Source organism: Echiichthys vipera (assembly GCF_963691815.1).
Source record: "Echiichthys vipera genome assembly, chromosome: 13".
Taxonomy (NCBI): domain Eukaryota; kingdom Metazoa; phylum Chordata; class Actinopteri; order Perciformes; family Trachinidae; genus Echiichthys; species Echiichthys vipera.
Genome location: NC_139838.1, coordinates 21,136,557 through 21,158,361, shown reverse-complemented (window position 1 = coordinate 21,158,361; position 21,805 = coordinate 21,136,557). Strand labels below are relative to the sequence as shown.

Genomic DNA, 21,805 nt, shown 5'->3' with positions numbered 1-21,805 from the left:
ATTCCTAAGAATCTGTTTGTACTTTGTTAGAAGTTTATTATGGATTTTTCTGTACTTTTGTCCAGAAGACAGACAGTTAACAACAACATTTCAGACATGAACACATTCCCCAAATTTGCAATGATATTGTGTGCAAAAATGCTCTTGGGAAACCTTGGTCTATTTTGATCAGTGGCCCCTGGGTTTCACCTCGCCACGACCTCCACCACAAATACGCACACACACACACACACACACACACACACACACACACACACACACACACACACACACACACACACACACACACACACACACACACACACACACACACACACACACACACACACACACACACACACACACACACACACACACACACACACACACACACACACACACACACACACACACACACAAACACACACACACTCATTAAAAATTCACACACATATACAGATGACCACACTGCATGCAAAAACAGCACAGGAAGTGGAGGGTGTACAAAAGGTCAGGGCTTAAGGAATGCAGGGCTGATGGCCTGGCTGCTTCTATTTACGACAAACTTGGCCAATCAGATGCCTACTTGGTGAACAGCCAACTTGGAACTTACTGGAATGGAGATTGAGGGAGGGGCAGAGGAGGCAAGGGGTGGATGAAGGAGAAAAAGGGGATTTTTGTGTGTGCGTATATGTGTATGTGTGTTTGCGTATGCATGCGATGAGGGTGCTAACAAAGGCTGCGGGTGTGATCCAATGAGGTTCTGCATGCAGAATCAGTCCAAATCAATGTGATTATCCCTCAGCTATTGCTAATTAGAGTCATTAATACGCAATGCAAGCAGGAAACAGCAAATGCTTTTCTCGACCTCACTCCTCCGAGCCGATCTCGCCTCTTTCTGGAATGGCTTTTAGGGAACAGAGGCATTTGGAAAAGGTCCGCTGTTGGCCACATTTCAGTCGAGATTCTCATCTGCACATAATTCACTTTCAAAGGGCAGAGGGGGCGGCAAAGAGAATCCTTAATTGCGCCGGCACCGTGTACAACATAGACAAATGTTTATATCTCAGCCCTCTAATGAGAAACCAATAACGGATGCAAAAAGCACTCTCTGCCTTTTCTGCCCCCTCCCTTCCTCTTCCCACCCCAGCCCAAATACACAGATACACATGCTCATGACAATGAAAAACAGGCCTTTTTGGAGAGCGTCACCTCATTCATCAATAGCCCTTATGCTTGGAGTCATGCAATACTCCACTCAGGCACTGATGCAGCAATAAATCTGTTTTTATAGAACGTAACATTGCATATATTTCTCCATTAGGCTGATCCTGTGGTAAGGGTATGGGATGCTTCAAATTGTAATGGTCAAGCTTCTGACAGGCTTTAAATTGCACCATTCGGAGGATGCATATGCAGCCCAGATAGGGAAAATTGATTCAGTATTCAAAAGGCAACGAGTTCAGCGTGTTCACGTTTTAGGACAGTATGCAAGGACATTCTGCAGCAATGCAAATTCATTTTTTTCACATGGGTATTCAATCAAACATAGATATTGCTTTCATCTTTACAATCAAATGTTTGATTACTTCAAACATGATTTGAATTTGATGCGACAAAATAGTGTTTTACATCAAGTCACCCACATAATAGAGTAAAGGCGACAGTAATTCTTTCAAGATGCGAGTTTATGTAATGCCCTTGTGAGTTTTTAACATCCTCATACAAAATGGATGGCAAGTTACAGGGCAAAGAAATGAACAACAAACTGCTGAACACACAGCCACAAGAGACTATCTTCTCATCTCATCTATCTCCCACCAGTCAGTGCGGTGGTCCATCGCGGCAGAGCGCCAGTCAGGCCGGTGAATCTCTACGCAGCCTTATCTCCCAGCGGTGGAGGAGGAAACGGAGGTCCTTTAAAGGGCTGAGGTCATTTCCTCTGCCTCCGGGCTCTGGCAGGAAAAATAAAATGTCTCCATTTGGTCAGCCCTGCTTTATTTCAAATGCCGCGGCTGCCTTTTAAGAGGCCCTTGTGGGCATGGATGGCAAATGAGCGGTTTTGGGTTCCCGCAATCTATCCCCTTCTTCTCCCCCTCTGCCATTCTCAATCCCCCACTCTGTCTGAGATGAAAACCCCAAATCTCTGCTGTATTTCTACATTAAATGTAAAAGTGCACAGACAGATATAGAGATAGACAGCATACGAGATTGAGAGAGAAAAACAGAGACCAAAAGGGAAGGAGAATCGGTGTAAGAGTGCGGAGGAGCATGAGAGCTAAAGAGAGCGAGAGATGAAGAGCTGAATGAGTCCTCTTACCCACAGAGCTTGACAGCCCTAAAGCCCTTTCGCAACTTCCTCTTACCATTTCTCTCCGAACTGGGCTACATCCAAAACATGTCGGCATGTACAGTTTGTATGCAACTGTTGTGTACCCTTGAAGGAGTACCGGAGTTTGTGTGTGTATGTATGCCTCGAAGCCTGTATGTGTATGTGTCATAGAGTAAGGTAGGGAGCGAGGGAGTGAGTCAGCACTGGGAAGATAGAGAGGCTCATTGAAAGGCCTGCGTGGTGCGGTGGTGGAGAAGATCAGCCAGAAAAGGCAGACAGGCAGGCATGCACACATGCTGTGATGTTAGGAAGAGGATTGATAGATCTGTTGCATGGCCACTGCTGCTGCAAGAGCCTAACACACCTCAGGCAGATGGATGGGGAGTGCGTGTGGGGGTACGATTAGTCTTTGTGTTTGTGTGTTTGTGTGTGTGTGTGTGTGTGTGTGTGTGTGTGTGTGTGTGTGTGTGTGTGTGTGTGTGTGTGTGTGTGTGTGTGTGTGTGTGTGTGTGTGAGTGAGTGTGCCCTTTGTGTTTGAGTGCGTGGGAGAGGTGTATTACACGGTGTTGGTGTGTAGTTTTTGTGATGTGGTACTTCAAACAGAGCTTTGCAGCACTTGCACACACTCATCCATTGAGGGCAAATGTATGGATGTATGGCAGTGGAGAAATAATGTATGTTCATGTTTGACGTAGGCGTCGTACCTGTGTTGGTTTATGTTTGCATGTACACTAAAATAAGTATTTCCCTAACACCTGACCTGTGGGTACAGAAAGCGTCATCGCTGTTTTTCTGCAGCCTACACTCCCACGCTCTCTATTCCATCTCTCATATCATCAGTGATCCGTCTTCCCATCATCTCTCTCACACTCACTTTCATCCTTTTTATTATCTTTTTATAGGCGTTATAGTCACATAACAAATAAAACACTTCTCCTTTAGAAAGGCTGTCATCAACATTTAAGATTTACAATTTGGAGAACAGTGAAATTCTACATCTAGTGTATAGGTCCAGCATGTATTTTACAAACACATACACATCCTCAGTAGCTATATAATAATCTGGGTTGTAGGTTCAAGTAAATAAGTTATGGTGGCATCTGAATTATAAACCTGTACATGAATACCATCGTTTACAATACTTTACTTTATAGCTTTTGCCAAGAAATATGTCCTGGAGATTTCCGTAAAATCTGCTCCATGGTAAATATGCTAGATGTCAACAATCAACTTAAAAAACGACTCCAAGAAATCTACAAGCGTGAGCTCCATGCAGTATTTTTCAATGTTAACTGTTGTTACATATTTTCTGGATTAGTCTTTGTCTCAATTTCCTGTTTACATTTTTTTTTATAAATTATGTATTTCATCTGATTACGACACAGCAAATAATGGCTTGGTATTAAGCTGAGGCCAAAACGTTGTTATTTATAACACCATGACACAGGATTTGATAACTACAGAAACGTATTACAAAGGCGATCACCAGGTAATAAACCACTGATGCGTTGTGGAAAAAGTTGAGCCAGTTTTCACTTTTTTGTTGCTGAGCAACCCTGCATAGAACTATTGAACTGAATGAGGGTGGCGTACAATACATTCATGAGCGGGAAGATTAGTTTGTACATATTATACATGTGCTCAATCTCTCTGTCTTGACTGTTATTGCATTTCATTTTGTGAATCATAATCTCCTCATATCCTGGCTATAATCAAAATAAAGTTGTCCTAATACAGTATAATTTTACACCATATTATTAAAATGCATGAATATGTCTGAGATTTTATGATATATAAAGTCAAACTAAACCAGAAGTTTCTGAATCAATAAAATGAAGGGGAGGGAAAGTTAGTCGGCGAGTACGAGTTATGGTCCCCTCTTCGCTTTCCGCGGGCTGATTGTCGATCTTTCTCTCTCGCAGAGATGACTGGTCCTGACCTCTTCTCTATCCCATTTTTCTCACATTGTGTTTGGCTGCGCGCTCACTGAGCTGAACTAAACACAAATAACACAAGGGGGAGGAGAGGAGGTGGAGCAGGAGAAGAGACTGGAAGAGAGGGATGCTCGCTGCGTGATGGTGGCACAGCAGTGATAAGCCGCCGCTTTGACATTTAAACAAGTGTCAGGGTCGGGGGGTCGGATGAATGGAAACAATGCGTGACTAGATCAGGGCGATGTGTAGATTTCGCTTTGTTACCGGGAGCGCAGACGAACGCTGGTCCATCAGGTTTCAAAACACCTGCTTGGCCTGTTTATGCTTCGATACCTGCTCTGAGATCGTGAGATAGGTGCAGAAATGATGTGTTTGTGCTTCTCCTGAACTTGTCTTTCAAACAGTAAAGAATCGTAATTTTCTCTTCAAGGTTGCTCAGTCCTTCTCACAATCTTACTTCCTCTTTGTACACAACTCCCCTCTGTCCATCTCCCTCTTTCTCATCGGATGCAGAGCAGAACTATCCTTTCCACTCATAAAATACGTCTGCTTACATCTGCTTTTTGGCATCTCTGCAACGCTGTATTCCAGGAGGGTGACTTATGGGAAACATTGTCTCCCACACAACATAGTTGCTTTGCTGAGCTGACTTTTTAGCTGGACATGGAGAGGGATAACCTGTGACTGAGCTCAGTGTATTTCTTCCATCGCAGAAAATGAAAGAGGTTTATCTCACCTCTACTTCTTTTTTTCCCAGCCTCACCTCCCTCAACTGTCTTTCTCCCCATAATCCACCCTGCGCTGTGTGCTGTGACCTGTAGAAACATCCTTCCTGCGAACACGCATCTAGCCTTGTCTTTAATCGCCCGTAGGACTCACAAAAAAGGACCTGTTAAGATAATCAACCCTTTTTCCTACCCTCTAACAGGCATAGGTTATTTACCTCAACATTTTGACCTAGAGCATGCCTGGAAGGATAAACTGAGGTGTGGAGCAGGGTTAAGAAGGCAGGTTCACCTTTGAAGGCCCCATTTCAGAGCCCGGGAAACCACAAAAAGCAATTAAAAGTATTGATGGAACTTCAATAGCTCCTAAACAGTGCTGCCAGACAACTCGGGGCAAGTAGCACACTAATCCCCCCCCCCCCCCCCCCCCCTGACCCCCCATCTCCATCGCTCCTTGTTCTCCCTCTCTCTCGGCCTCTTTCTACACTGAAGCTGGTCTCCTGATCATTACCAATTGATTTCACAAAAAAAAGAAAAGTGTGTGGAATGTATTTAAAGCCATGCTAGGAAGGTGGCTGAAGTGAAGATAGAGCCAAGACCCCGAGAAGGTGAGTGTGACAATGATAGCAAATTGTAAATCTCATCCCAGCTACCTTGTTAGTCCTCTAATTGGTCGAGTATGTGCGCTAAGCATGTAAATGTGTGTAGCGTGTGTGCTCAAGAAACAATTTCAAAATGAGCCACTAATGTCATCGCTGCATGTGCGCTCCGTTTACTGTGCAGGCCCTAATGGACCTTTTACAGAAACACATAGAAAGATAGTCTTCCATATTAGAAAACAGGAAATCGAAGAGGAGACAGGGAGGGGATGAGACAGTGGCTGCTTATCCTCTGGAGCAGGGCAGCAGCATCTAAGAGGAGGTTGTTTACCCGAAGCCTCCCTGCAGTGTTAAGCCAGCTACTCCCTAAATCACTGATTTACGGTGCAAGGCTTTCTCGGCTGATGTCTAAATTTACGGCACGGATTGTTGTTCACTGTGACAAGCTTAAGAGTGATAGCTGGTGCACTAAAACAAGGTGGGTGTACAAGACAGATAAAGTAATACCTTACCTTTGCACTGGTTGGTGTTCTTATCCAGAATGGCCTTGGTTGACACTATTTTTCCATACCTGTAAAGACAGAGAGATAAAACTAAGTGTTTTTGACCAACAGACCTTTGACTGGTGGGGCTGTTTGCTAAGATTGCCATTCCATGATTAAAGTAGATGTTTTATTTTCCATACGCTCCGCCATTTAGCTGCAACTAGCAATTTGCAAAGTCGCACAAATGTCAAAAGCCATTGGAAAGAGAACTCACTTGAGGTTAAAGGCATTATGTTTATGGCTGACATCAAATGAATGTGCAGCCCTCTGACATTTGAGTGAGTCACTGAAAATTTTCGAAAGGTCCAAAAGCATACAAGGACAGTGAGCAGTCTTAAAAGTAAAGTTGTCATATTAGTATACAGTACAGAATATTAAATACCAAACTCCTTTCACAACTGAAATCCACACCATGAAAAAACAGTCTCTCACCAGTGAGATAATGAAAATAAGACTTTATTATTATTATTATTATTATTATTAATAATCATTTATTCAATTGCATGGTTAATTAGCACTTGAAAAAGTGAACACATCATTCATGTTAACTTGCATTTCGGCAATTTCTATGAATAAAAACAAGCTACAAATTTGAAATTCATGACATAGTCTAGGTGGTATCTTTTCAGCATTTGGAATATTTGTGGGGGTTCTTGTTTTTGTTTTCACGATGAGATCTTTAGACCTATAACAATGTTTTGTAAATGTTCTTCTGTATGATAAGTATATAATTGAGCCACCCTTTGACATGTAAAATAACTTTGATAAGACATTTTTCCTATTTGGTTTATCCTCTATCCTCAGTTAGATTCAGCCTTTTATATGGAAGAATTACTTCTGTATTTTATCTTTTTAAATGTGTAAACATATTGTTCTTGTTTACAGTGGGAAGAGCTTTATGTATTGATGCTGGGCGGTGCTACTGGTACCCTCTGATTGGCGTTTTTTCATGTTGTTATGTATAAGGTACTGGTGCTGTTTGCCTACATAATGTAACTGTTGCCTGATGAAGGTCTGAGGACCAAAACCTCATAAATAAAGTGAGTGACCAACAGAGTGCAAGATTGTTGAGTTATTTCACTGATATAATATGCATAAGATGTGTAAGATGTAGTATTTGTGTCGTGAAACCCAACACAAAAGGCAAAATTGTCCACCACTATTCTCATTATGTCACTGGTGAAGTTCCCTGTAAAACTGAAAGGTAATACATTTCTTTCTTCGACACCGCAGCTCTGCATGCACAGTGGGTTGCTATGATTTTTCTTTTCTGTATATTGAAAGATTGACCTTACTGACTGACTGACAGTGAGTTATTCTATCTGCTTGTCTCAGCTAAAACTGCAACATTCTGCACTGTGTGCAGGGCGGGAAGCACTGTTATACTGTAACTACAGTATGTGTGTGCCAATCTGCATGTGTGCATATACTGCATTTCGGTGTGTGTGCGTGTGTGTGTGTGTGTGTGTGTGTGTGTGTGTGTGTGTGTGTGTGTTTGTGTGCAGCTGTGACCTTGCTTGTATAATTACAGTTGTGAATGAAATGTATGCAGTACATGTTTGTGTATTAATACATAAGCGAGAACAACTCCCTGTGTGTTGAACACACATCACAATGAGTGAGCAGAGGAAAGACGTTAGATGTACACACACACACACATTAACACACACACACACACACAAACACACACACATATATTCTGTAGGGAAGAAGCAGTGGTGCATCCTGGCCCATATTTCACCAGCAGGGGATAATTGTGCCATTTCTCAACGAGTGGCGGAGACTCTATTTACTGCATGCTGCGGTGGGGTGGGTGGTGGATATGAACTGATGAGCTCCGAGAGGAAAACTACCAGCTCACACATACACACACACACACACACACACACACACACACACACACACACACACACACACACACACACACACACACACACACACACACACACACACACACACACACACACACACACACACACACACACACACACACACACACACACACACACACACACACACACACACACACACACACACACACACACACACACACACAGAAACAGCACTCACCAATCAGCGGATTGTCTCTCTTCAGCAGATAAATAGGCCATTTTAGCTATAGGGATCCATAACTACTGCAACAGAACAGGACTAACTTACAACATTTGATCACATTGAGACACACTCAAGCCTAAGTAGACAAGATGAACATGGAACAGTGAGTGCTCATTTGATTAGAGAACATGCAAAGCTGGGTTAGCAACCACAGTACTCAGTTTTTGAGAAACACACTGGGGAGGAACTTACAAGTAAGAACCGGCGAGTATAGTCTTCAATAATGTTATATGTCATTATATTTATACTGTATATACACTATAAACAGTATATACTACACACACACACACACACACACACACACACACACACACACACACACACACACACACACACACACACACACACACACACACACACACACACACACACACACACACACACACACACACACACACACACACACACACACACACACACACACACACACACACACACACAGGACCTGGAATTAGCACTAGGCCCTACTGACAAACTCAAAAACGGTGAAAATAAATGTTTCAAATATCAATATACAACAATAAGAAACACTGCTCGCAAATGAGCAGTAATGTGAAAGATATGACCACTTCATTTTTCACGGAGTTCAAACACTCAAATAGGATCATCATTTAATTATACAGTTAAAGAAGTGTTTAACACCTTGAAAAGCCAGGATATAAGATATGTGTCAATAATATGAAATCCAACAGATCTTATGTCATTACCAATACTACTGGGCTCTACATGCAAGTGACTGAGCTAGCTTATGTTCCTGTATGCATATCGGTTTATTTTGCACACAGGTGCCCAAGTAAGTGAAAAATGTTGTATGCTTTCAGTCTGGGAAGCAGTTAAAAAGCTCACTGCTTTTGGCACAAATTAGGGGAAAGTTCTCATTAAAAACTTTGTTTGGACTCTGGGGAAGCAGGAGACAGTAGCTTTCCAATGCCAACTCATCACCGCTTGCCTCATTAAATGTTAAAGATGGCTCATCAATGCATCCTTTCTGCGGTCCAAATGCACACCACAAAGACACTGCAGCGAGATGAAAAGGCAAGGTGGAAGGAGCCAGCTTCCTGCCTATAATGGATGCATATTGGAGATGGATGGAGAATGTGATCAGCCAGTTCATGTATGTGGTGTGTGTGTGTGTGTGTGTGTGTGTGTGTGTGTGTGTGTGTGTGTGTGTGTGTGTGTGTGTGTGTGTGTGTGTGTGGACGACCCTGCCGGTGGCTCCTTCGCCTCTCTGCCAGGCAGGCCTGTGGAGGCTTTGATGTGACAGAGGCAGTCCCTGTGAAGCACAGGTTTAACACTGTGGTTCTGTGGCCAGGGATGCAGAGACTGTCTCCACTAATCCTATTTCAATCACTCTTGCAGCCTCTTATCTCTGACTCCGCTGGCCCTCTGTCCTCCCTCCTTCTCACAATTCTCCTCTCTCTCTTTCTCTTTCTCTCCCTCTTAATGTCTCTTTACCATCCTCTCCATGTCTATTTCCTGCTCTGTATCTTTAATTTCTCTCCTTCTGCCTCTCCTTCTCTTCCCTCCTAATAGGAATCCCATGGCAATAATTCTGATGCAACAGCGGATCAACCCTTAGAAAAGAAGATGCCAGAAACGAAACCGCCTATAAAAGAAAATAGAGGCTTTATGAGCTATTTTAGGCTGATGAAAATGTACAAATTGTGGCGGATCTAAAACATGTCATTCGTTTGACAGCTGTCTGGGCACTGAAATGTGATAAAACTGAAGCTGAGCCAACAGCTCAGCTACGTTTTTAAGAGGGCAGCTGCATGCACACGAGTGACATCCCAGCACTGCAGTTCTATCGTTTCTTGCTCTCTTGCTGGATGAAACGATCCAGGCGTATTTAATTTCCGTCATCGGAGCTGGTAAAGTGAAGTGGCTCTTTTCTGTATGTGGGCAGAAAAGAGAGAGCTGGTCAGAACCTCAATACATCACTGTGGTGTTGCTGGTACACAGCGCTGGGAAGGATGGATGGACCACCCAAGTGTTGTGCTAAGACCTTGCCCTGAGCTTTTGGACGCACTCACAAACGTTTTTGTAGCTTTGTGTGTGTGTGAGTCATTGCACAACACTGCAACGCCTTGAACAGTAGGTAGGTGAAACCTGAACTAGGATCTAAGACCACTTTCTCTCATCTAGGCTCTCTAAAGGTCTTTGTATATGTGCTTGGTGAGGTGTGTATGTGTGTGAAAATATACCGCATCGGCATATGACTTTGTATTTGAAGACTTGAATATAGTGTAGATACCATTTAAGTTCCCATTCTTTTATAGAGCTGTGTATTGGCAAGGATCTGGCAATACCATAACGTTAATGATACATGTCAGGTTGTTCTTATGTTGTTGTTGTGTTAAAATTCAATATATTATCCCATCTTATCTCATCTTCAACGGCTTATCTGGGGTCGGGTCTCGGGGGCAGCAGCTCTAGCAGGGGACCCCAAACTTCCCTTTCCCGGGCCACATTAACCAGCTCTAACCGGGGGATCCCGAGGCGTTCCCAGGCCAGTGTGGAGATATAATCTCTCCACCTGGTCCTGGGTCTTCCCCAGCTGGACGTGCCTGGAACACCTCCCTAGGGAGGCGCCCAGGGGGCATCCTTACTAGATGCCCGAACCACCTCAACTGGCTCCTTTCAACGCAAAGGAGCAGCGGCTCTACTCCGAGTTCCTAACGGATGGCTGAACTTCTCAACCTATCCCTAAGGGAGACTCCAGCCACCCTCCTGAGAAAACCCATTTCAGCCGCTTGTACCTGCGACCTCGTTCTTCCGGTCATGATCAATATATTATAATGTACTGTAAAGCTGTAAGCAAGGTGATATATTGTACTTTTTGAAAATCTAATTGTAACGCATGGAAACAATGTTACAATGTTAAACAGCTATCTAGCAGTTGTAGGTTGAACTATGAATTGAACCACTGTCATGACAAAATTTTGTCTCACTGTGGAGCGTTATTTAGCCCCCTTATCAACAAGCATGACATGGCTGATACTGATTATTGCCTTAGGTTATATGTAGTCATATATGATACCAATACCTTCACTTGAGCTGTACAGCAGAGCCTGACAGCCTCTTAAAGTTAATAAAGTCAGCCAAGATTGACGGCAGTCTCTCGGTTCTCAGAGGGTTAATAAAAAATCGATGCAGTGTTTTTGAGAATCGATACAGTATTACAAAACATAATATTGCATTTCAAGTGTATGAATATTTTTTTTACACCCCTACTCTTTGATAATATAAGAAGAACAGGGATCATAAGAAAACAAGAATGAAACACATGCAGAGAGGCTTTGCTGTGCTTTGAAGGCTGAACACTCTGCCTTAGGCCTGTTCAGCACCTTTGGAGCACCTGTGCAGGGGAATGAGGCAGGTGCAAAAGGAACACTATGGAGGACAATAATTTTAATGTATCACCTCTTGTAGGCCTTTACGAATAATAATTAGCAGAATGTAGATACTGTAGCTGCAAAAGGAAAGGTGCTGCACAAAGAGCAGGTGCACCAACATCCAGATGTACTTTTTGCTCTGTGCAGCAAATATTATCCACAGAGGTTTCATAGGCTAAGGTACATTGTTTTAGTGAAACATGTGTAATAGTTATACAATGTCAGTTGCACAGTAGCATTCTGATTTTAGTATTTCTACCAATAAGTTCAGGTAGAGACAACATTTACACTAATTTCAGCTGTTGGAAGAGTTTGTAGGATGAGCCAGTCAAGTTGTTTTGTTCAAGACATCACTGCATGAAAAACGGCTTGAGTCCAGCTGAACACCTTCATGACATAACAAATTACAACTTGTGTTTTCTTGTTTTTAGATTTGGAATGGGAATGGTCAAGTCATGACTGTTTTCTAGCCAGCAGTAGGTAGAGAAAGTATTTTGTTTCCTTCAGTAAAAGTATTTGCACATATAGTGTGAATTGTGCCTATTCTGGTAACACTCGAGATAACCTACAATTTTATAGAACGTGTTTTATTTTGTTAAGTCTTTGATGCTAATGCAAGAGACAGGTGTCACCGTGCCAGACGCACAGAGAGGACTGAGCGGAAGAAAACAGATGGAAGAGAAACATGACTTCTTTATAGTTTTATATCAAAGATATAAAGGAGAAACAGGATGTAAGAAGGAATACAAATGTGAAGAGATGACAGATAGAAATTGAAAATCTCACAGCAGCAGGTTCAAACAATCGGGTGTGAGAGAAAGAGAATGTTGTGCAAATTTGGCATGTTGTACTATAGTATATTTACAGTATATACACACATACAAGTGTGTGTGTGTGAGACTAAGTGCATGTCAGAATCAGTAGGAATCTTCTTGCTGTATAAGAGCAGCATATGGCAGCTGCCCTTGAAAGTTGTCATCTTGAAGCAGCTACGTGTCCCACAGCTCGCACATCTCTGTGGCTCAAACAGAGGTCAGGCCTTCTGTCCACCGGGCATCTTTTTGGATAGAAATATTAGACAGATGTTTCCGTGAAGCGCTGCAGTTGCTATGCGACTACTGACAATCTGTATTGATGTAACCTTAAGCCGGAAATATATGTGTAAAAAAAAATCTAAAGTTTTGAAGTGAGAGCTAAAGACATGCTGAACTCAGAGTCGTGTCAGGGACAGCAAAACTTTTTTACAATCTCCAACGGAAATATCCGTATGTATTTTAAGGGTTTACAAACAACTTTAAAAATTTCAAATCTCAAGTCCTGGATCTGTAATCTGATCTGGAAGGAAAAAAAGGCAGAAAGAGCAGCACGACAAACGTGTCAAGCATTCATAAATGAGAGACATTTTTAAAGAGTAGTACAATAAGAAGAAGGATGGTGGCTAAAAAAAAGAAGGCACAAAGACAAAAGGAAATTCAGATAGAAACAGAGGGACAGACATGTGTATATGACAGAGAGAGACACAGCGGGGGGAGTAAACAGAAGAGGGCCAAACTATCCTGACGGACACCTGGCAGGAAGCAGAGCAGCTGTTCAGTCCACCAAGCCTGTGTTGATATCAGTGACGTCTTATCATGACCTCTGAGCTGACAGGTTAGTAGTTATGTCCTTTTATTGTTATCCCAGCATGGAACTGCATGGAGATTATGACACGTCAAAGTGAGTCCAAAGTCGATCCTTGTCAAAACTTGTTTGTTGGATCAAAGCTATAGGGCCGCCCCGGCTAATCACATTCTTTGAAGTGCTTTAGAAGGCAAATATCCGTATAATCTTTGCTGTGTGGTAGGGTAATCCATATTTTAGTTAAAGAATAACGGTGTCTAAATCATGAAAGCATAACAGTATAACTATCAAATCACTGTGTTGGCAAGCACGAGTAACAATATATCAAAATGCTTCAACAAATTGGATAATTCCTTTTTTGGCTTTAGCACTATCTTTTTCTTGGCAGAATCTCATCACATTTTTTTAGGTGCTGGGGTTCCCTGGTGATTTGTTGTCTGGTTTGCAGTAAACTGCCAAATGTTTACTTTTAAACCTTTAACGTCTCTAAAAAAGGGAAGCATCTTGGAACAGAAAGGCAATCAGGTCTTAGGTGGTCATGCTTTCTTTTCTTATGTCCTCCACTTCAACAAATGTTATGTTCATGGCAAAACAAACAAACATTGGCAACACTGCAGCACATCTCAGATATTCGAACAGCATATAAGCGAATTATAATCTGACTGAAACAACATAATCAACATGCAGTTTGAAGTCCATTAAGTGCAGTACTTTGGCCAGTGAGCCATCGCAGCGGTCTGCTGAAACTGGCCCCGGTCTCTCTCTGTGGTCATTAGTTGTCATCAACTATTCTGATTTCAATTTTTCCTTATTTCCCTGCTGATGTGATTTCTTTTCATGAACATTAATTTTACCTGGCAAGTGTGAAATGGATGACAAGTTGATTAGAACCATTCAAACTTTCCCACCTTTCTACATAATAGGAATAGATTATAGCTGCAAGCAGCAACCCGGCTACCAGAGCTCCAGACAGGCAATTTATAAAAAGAAAAGAAGGCGATTTAAAAGTTTTAGCATGTACTTACAATTCATTGTTGGAAACTTAGATTTAAAACAATTTATCTCCGCATTCAGGGATTTTCAATGAGCGAAAGTTTTTAAATTCAGATAGCCTCTATCAGGTAAATTGCTCCAACAATTTAGTATGTGTCACTCTGGATGGGACTGGATCAATCCGCTAAATCTGCTCCATTTGTATTCATTTGAATATATTTCATGTATAGCTTGGGGCATAGAGATAAATGACTTTAGACAGGTTTGAATTAGATATGGATGACCATGAAGTGTTCGGAACAAACACAAATGAAAAAGACAAGATATAAAATGTTAATCTGTCTGATTCAGAGTCTCTGGTAGGCAGAATATTTTACCGTTGGACAGCTAGCCTTTTCGCTCTGTTTCCAGTCACTATGCTAAGCTAAGCATAGCAGCTGATGGTTGTAGCTTCATATTTGCTGGACAAATATGACAGTTGCATCAATCTTCAAATATGACTTTCAACCATTTACCAAAATGTCAAACTACTGACATCTATCCTATGGTTACCTTCAGGGGATCGGAGTTGGTGCTGGGACTTGAAAAATATGTGGGTTTTTGATCCCTGTTAGCTTGACCGTGCCACCGAGCTTGACTCTAATATTGTAACTCTTAAAATAAATTATTTTTAAATATGAAAAATTGTATTTTCCTCTATAAGCTCAGGGAAAAATATATTGGATGTTTTAACGGACAAGACAGTTGAGGCGGGTGTTCACCTCACATAGACAATGCCCTCAGACTGAGCCCGGGAGAGTTTAGACAGGTAGTGTGTTTGTTAACTGAGCGTGCATCAAGGAGAGACAAGAGAAACAGTGATGGCAGGAAGCATTAGCCTGTTGTTCTGAGCACAGCTAGTTACAACCTCTCCCTCACACACAAACACACACCAGTCTTTTTTAGAGCCAGCCTTGCAGAATAGCCCCCAGTTTGTTTGGAAGTGTCCAACTTGTCAAACCCTCATGTCACGCACTGCTGTCTGACACGCACAAATGAACACATCTCATCTGTGCTGTGCTGCTTCTGCTTTCTAGATACGGCTTCAAATGAAAGGGAACCTCAGTAGAAAGAAACAGGGAGGAGGGAAGGAGGGCAGGAGGGGGAGGACAGTGAGTTAAAGTCAGGGAGTCCAGGGATCTCAGGTTCTGTCGCTCACGTCAATCAGTCTTTATTTTTTTGTACTGGAGACTCTGCTGTTGCTTCTGTTGGAGCTTAAAAACTGTCGTTCACTGTACAGTTGGAGTCAGATAAAATACAAAGCAAAGTGGGTGGGGATGGGGGGATACACAGACCATCTTCGATTGGTTGCTATGGTTTTCGGTATTAGTTCCTGGAGGCAAAGAGAGGTGAAATGCAGCCACGTACACAGAAAACTTAAGACTGTGTATTTTGTGTGCATCTAAACCCTAAGGGAATACTAAATATGCAAAATAACTAAAAATGCTGTTCAAGAAAATGATTGTGAGATCATTAACTCTTTAACAGAGTCAGTGTCAATGCAAAAGTGGGAGAGATGTTCTTTCCAGATTCTAAATAGGAAAACCGTCTACATGTCATGTATACAGTAATGGGGGGATAAATAATTTAAAAAAACAGCCTAAGGCCAAATCAGCCTTTTTGCTCTCACTCGCTCTGAAATCGATGTTTGGGGAGGAAAAAGGCGTTACATTTAAGTCAGTTTGGGCCAGCCGGTGAACTGACTATGTCACGTCTACTGGAGCAGAGAAGTGGAGAGATTAATATAATGAAGAGATGTGAAGAGGCAGATGTGTGGAAGAGAGAGAGGGAGGGAGAAAGGAAACATGGAGAGAGGAGAGAGAGCAGAAGAGAGGATGACACTGAGAGAGAGTGAGAAGAGAGAGAGAGAGAGAGAGAGAGAGAGAGAGAGAGAGAGAGAGAGAGAGAGAGAGAGAGAGAGAGAAAGAAAGGCGTTCATTCACACGTAGAGAGTTGTGGGTTCTGGTTCCAGGAACAGCAGATGCTTCTCCTCAGCATGAATCCGTAGCTGTAGGAGGAGTTTAGTTTGGGCATTCCTGTGGCTGTCTCGCTACTTTGCAGAGGTTAAGCACCACTATCTCTTTATGCCCTGAGTGACGCACAGCAGAACATGGATTACAGAAAGACAGGTGGAGAGACATATTAACCATGAGAGAATTACAGGATTCAGAGAGAAAAATTAAGCAGCACGCTATTTGGATTACAACTGGACCAATACTGGATTTTAGAGACAGACACCAAGATAGATATCTTTCTAAAATTTCATGATTGAAGAGCAACTTCACACAAAGCTAAAGATCAGTGTTTAATTGTCCTCTAAAAGTTTCTGTTTCTCCTCAGTGTGTGCTCCATTGCACCTGTAACCACACCCACAAAAATGATGTCACAGTGTACCAACACGTACACTTCGACATCACTGCAGTTAAGGTTAAATAAGGGTTTTAGGAGCTGTAACCAAAATATGTAGTGATCCGGACGTTTTAAAATAAAAGGAAAATAAACTTTCAAAAACATTACACTAAGAGCAATCGACCATCAGTAAAACGGTTAACCTTAATAATAGTTGGTGGTTAGTTTGATGTTTTACTCATTAGCCTACATTTATACAGAAATCCCAACATGTTTGCTATGTGCAGGTAATACTTGCCGATGTATTTGTCTAGTGCAGTTGTACTGTCTTTGATGCTGGACTGGAGCTTTTTTTACTCAGAATTCTTCTTCCTTCTTGTCAGTATTTTTGAAACAGAGCTATGGGACAGCTAATGTCAACACTGGACCTCAGAGAGTCATTAGGGATAATGTGGCGGGCCTCTGCTCCATAAAAACAGGTGGTCCCAGGGTCACCCCTCCCTTCTCTTCACCTCACCTCCTCTACTTAGCATACCTTATGGCTCTCTCCCTCCTTTCCTCTACCCTTCTTCTCCAGCTCCCCCCCCCCACCATTCTCTCAGCACACACGGGAAAGGTTATTTGGACAATTGGCGGTGATTAACTCTTGATTTGGCTCACTCTGTACGCTTGATCAGACCATGGCATGGAAGGGAAAGCCAGTGTGACTGAGGGACGCAGCTGTGGCTCAGGCATGACGAAAATAGGGTGAGGAGAACCAGAAGGAGAAGATGAAGCAGATGAGAAGGAGGTAGGGCTGGAAGAGGGAGAAGAGGAGGAGCGAGGAGTTGTGGGGTTTAGGGACCTTGCGGCTCCTTTGCTTTCCTGGCAGTTTGAGTTATGGATTCGAGTTGCTGGCAGAGAAAATGTGAACTGCTTTGTCCCTGTTATTCCAGGTGTGGGCCCTCGTAAAGAAAAAAAAGAAATCCCTCACGTTCTTCCTTTCAACCTCTCATCCAACAACCTGCTTCTCTATGACTCTACTGGGTGGTGGATTGCAGACAAGAAAAATGTGGGTGCTGAATATAGCTGGCTGGTGAATCAGGTTATAAAGTCTGTTTTGCCCTAAAGTGTTTTGGGGCTGTGTTGGCTCAGTTGGATGTGCTGGCTGCGCTGTTCTTTTGGTTGGATGAGGCTGGTGCTGGGCTTAGAGTTGGCCCAGTGCCTCAACCTGACTGGTTAGGCCAAGGAATTTTTCTCACAATAACGGCTGTTCTATCCATCCATCCACTCATACAGTCAGCCAGGCACATGGGAAGGCCTCTCACTATCTGGGTGTTTAGCCAACAATCCCCACTCCAGTCCTTTGGCCTCCTCTCTACACCCATATATCAGGCTGACGGCTGCAGAGAACCCAACAACCAGCCATCTGAATAAAACAGAGATTAAGCACCCGCCCGAATAGATTTAATTACTCGTTCAACAGCTCTCTGCATGTAAGTCCAACCTCTGTGAGAACTTTGGTCTTCTTCAGGCTTTACTTTTTTCTCCCAGTAACCACAGGGAGATTGAAGGAGGTGGCTGCTCACAAAGACATCTCGGCCCTGGTTACCAGAATAATCACATATTCAGTTGTTGTTGAACTGCATGCTTGCGTGTCTGCAATTTAAGGCTTGGTTACCAGGGTGTGTAAGGCTGGGGATGCAAGCCAGCTGAAGCAGTCTGCATCAACAATGACATCACATCACATCTGCAGACATCATGTGGAAGTCAGTATCACCAAATGTTTTTACAGCATTTTTACAGCAGTCTCTTCAATGGAAGATTTTTCTTTTGAAGTAAGTAAACACATATTATTAATGCAATAATAAAGGATCAACGCTGAGGAAATGGCTCAGATTTGATGTATTTGTTTAAACCTCAAACTTCTTTGTTTCTGTATTTTTAGTGAAAACAGTGAACTTTGGGAGGCCTTGATGAGGGCAACTGAAAATGCAACAGGATCTTGGCAATTATATATAGAGAGTTGACAAGGAGGGGGTTACAACCGCAGTAAAAGGCATTTATTTTTTTGGCATCTCTCAGGCAGTTTACAACAGCCTCCAATCAGCAGCTGCGGTGTGGCGCGTTGTCAAGAATTCATCACTTTGGCAGCAACTTGTTTGCTTTTGAGAAAGTGGCGAACCAGGGTGGCAAGAGCTGCTTTTCAATGTTTGTGACACAACGAACCCAGGCCTCAGCCCCATCGTGGGAGAGGTCAGGGCTAGGAGGGGAAGCGCTGGGTGCTTGAGGAAGACTAGGCATCTGGGGGAAACCTGAGGGGGACCCAGGGTGCTGCAGACTGCAGAACAGTTACATGACCTTTTCTAGAATGCTGCCACCCGCATGCCACTGAAACACAGTCTGGCTAATTAATGTTTCAGTGGCATTGGATTTTCACTGGCACAGCACACCTCGGGCAACCTTGGGGGCTCTTAGGCAGGCAATACACACAGAGGGAAGGATGGGAGAGAGAGAGAGAGAGAGAGAGAGAGAGAGAGAGAGAGAGAGAGAGAGAGAGAGAGAGAGAGAGAGAGAGAGAGAGAGAGAGAGAGAGAGAGAGAGAGAGAGAGAGAGAGAGAGAGAGAGAGAGAGAGAGAGGAGCCGTGGAAACAGTGGAACAAGAGGACAGCCACTAGAGGACAGCAAGGTAGATCCAAGCAATAACAGACAGAGTCAGTGGCTTTCCATAACAACCGGGAGAAAAGCAATGTATTAGAATGCAAATCTGGAGTCACAAACACGCACACTACCGGGGTATTTTACATAAGCTCTGACACGGTTTGCCCTTCCAAACAGTTATGCTCAAAATATTCAAGATCATATGGAATTAGAAATGAAATTGAAACTGTCCAACTCTGTACAACTGGGTGAATGCAAAAGCTAAACGAGAGATATGCAATGTCAAAATGCTGAGTGCTTTTCCAAATCTTATCGGGCCGCCTCTCACGCTAATGGAATTTTGATGGGTCAGTATCAAGAATAAATGCATGACTTATGACACAGCTACCAGGAGCATTACCAAATAAACTGGACAGCATGTTCCCATCTCCTAAGGATCATTGAATAATTGGCTGCGTTTGACCAGGACATTTCTGGAAATATGGCCAAGAAAAGGTTATGCAACCAGACACACTCGCTCATGGCCTGTATTTCACAATCCACTGGCCTTGTCTCCATTAATGATCTTGACCCCCTTTTCACCATTTTAGAAGTGAAAGGGCCTAATGGAGCCGAACAAAGCTGCTTGTGTGTGTGTGTGTGTGTGTGTGTGTGTGTGTGTGTGAGAGAGAGAGAGAGAGAGAGAGAGAGAGAGTCAAAGAAGAGAGAAAGAAAGCCCCTGTGACTGTGTGTTACAGCTTGATGAGGTCTTGGTCTGCGATTCCTGGGGGAGGTGGTCCAATCTAAGCTTTATTAGGCCTTATTGAGCTGTGTGCAGGCATGTGTGAGTGTGTATGTATGTGTGTGTGTGTGTGTGTGTGTGTGTGTGTGTGTGTGTGTGTGTGTGTGTGTGTGTGCGCATGTGTGTGCATGTGTGTCTATCAAGAACATTTGGCAATGCTTTATATGAGTACCTTTGTGTGTGTCCTTAAAAAACACTAGCAGTCTAATGGGGTGTGCAAGGTATTGTACATGGGTCTTTTTTCATGCCTGTAATTTTCTTCTGAAAAGTGAACTTTTTAGTTCGATCAGTTTGACATTGAAGAGCTTTAATATGGGATTTGTGTCCAAATACAGTAGCTGTGCCTGTCTAACAAGATGACAACTGTGGGTTCTAATATGCCTACATATAAAACCTATATAAATATAATACATTTATAATATGTAGCAGCCTATGGTGTACCCCAAATGTTCCATATAATGTTCATACTTTAAATTACTACATGTTTACATGCTTTAATGTTCAATAACCACATTAATTTATTATAAACTGTCCGTCTGAATATACCTGTATTCACCCTTTGTTTGAGCCACTCTTTACACTTTAAGCGCCTTTCTCTTCAAGAGCCCCTTCCAAAAAAAGCTGTCTTTGGTCAGCTTTGTATTTAAACTGTATTAACAGTCTATTTTATAAATAAACACATTTACAATCACATGTCTATGAGCTCTCTTGAATACACAGTTGTATTCTACGATCTTTTTTCTAAATGAAGGAAGGAAGGTAGAGTAATTGTATCTCATAATTTAGCAAGTGACGGATTGCAAGAAGACAGAGAAAAAAAAAGAATAAGCCGGTTCTGAGCCGGCGAGCTGACTACAACTGGTGGCCAGGTGGACCGTCTTTGAATGACGTTGGACCTGGTTGTTAGTGTCATGGTTTGATGCCCATGAGCTACAGCTACTGTAAAACGCTCCAAACGCAAACTGGTTTTCCATCTTGTCTAAGATGTCTCTCGTGTCTCCAGCCTGTCAGCTATTTATTCAGTTAGTTACTGAAATGTGATCCTGTCAGGGTAATCTCCCCAATAACCCAATGAGTGTGGGCTGCGGGATAAGAACATAAAAGTTCTCCCTCTTGTGAACATTTATCATTTCAAACTTGAGATGACATATATATATAGATATATATAGATATATAGATGTACCTCTATGTACTCAGAATGGATTTGACTTCTCATCCATAAGCATTACATTAAATATAAACTTTTCTACAGAGGAAAAATGAAAAAATCATTTGTTTCTATAAAAAAGTTTACATGGCATATATGGAAAGATTAATACGGGAACACAAAGTTTCCACATTAAATACATTAAAGTGAATGACATTTATGTAGGCAACAGTAACATTATGAGCTGAAGGCATGTTGCACATTATATACTGCTAAAATATATACAGCCATGAGACACATAGCATGGTCCATTACACCCCATAGAGGCACTGACAAGTGTGACAGTATTTAACTGTACTTACGGTTGGCAGAGTTTGATGAGGTCCTGGTCGGTGGTCCCAGGTGGCAGGCCTCGGATATACAGGTTGGTCTTACTCAGCTGCTCCGCCCCTCCCTGGCTGCAGCTGTTGGTGCTAGGGCTGGGAGGAGCCATGGGGTGAGGGGGTGGAGCATAGGGCTGCTGTGGAAGAGAAAGGAACGATTAACACATACATTGAAACAGCTATAAAATAGGTCAAATCTTTAAGACATCTAATGATCAGTGAAAGTGTT

General features: G+C 42.6%; 1 protein-coding gene across 5 annotated transcripts in view; it reads right to left on the bottom strand.

The window, feature by feature from the left end:
* The window catches only part of LOC310955661 (RNA-binding motif, single-stranded-interacting protein 3), a gene marked incomplete at both ends in the record, with an annotated part of 278,373 nt that overhangs the window by 140,943 nt on the left and 115,625 nt on the right, over positions 1-21,805 (bottom strand). For all 5 annotated transcript variants that reach the window (XM_083925620.1, XM_083925623.1, XM_083925621.1 and 2 more), the window contains 2 exons: positions 6,082-6,140; positions 21,556-21,713. In XM_083925620.1, the coding sequence (XP_083781746.1) occupies positions 6,082-6,140; positions 21,556-21,713 (217 nt within the window). The remainder of the gene's footprint in view (positions 1-6,081; positions 6,141-21,555; positions 21,714-21,805) is intronic.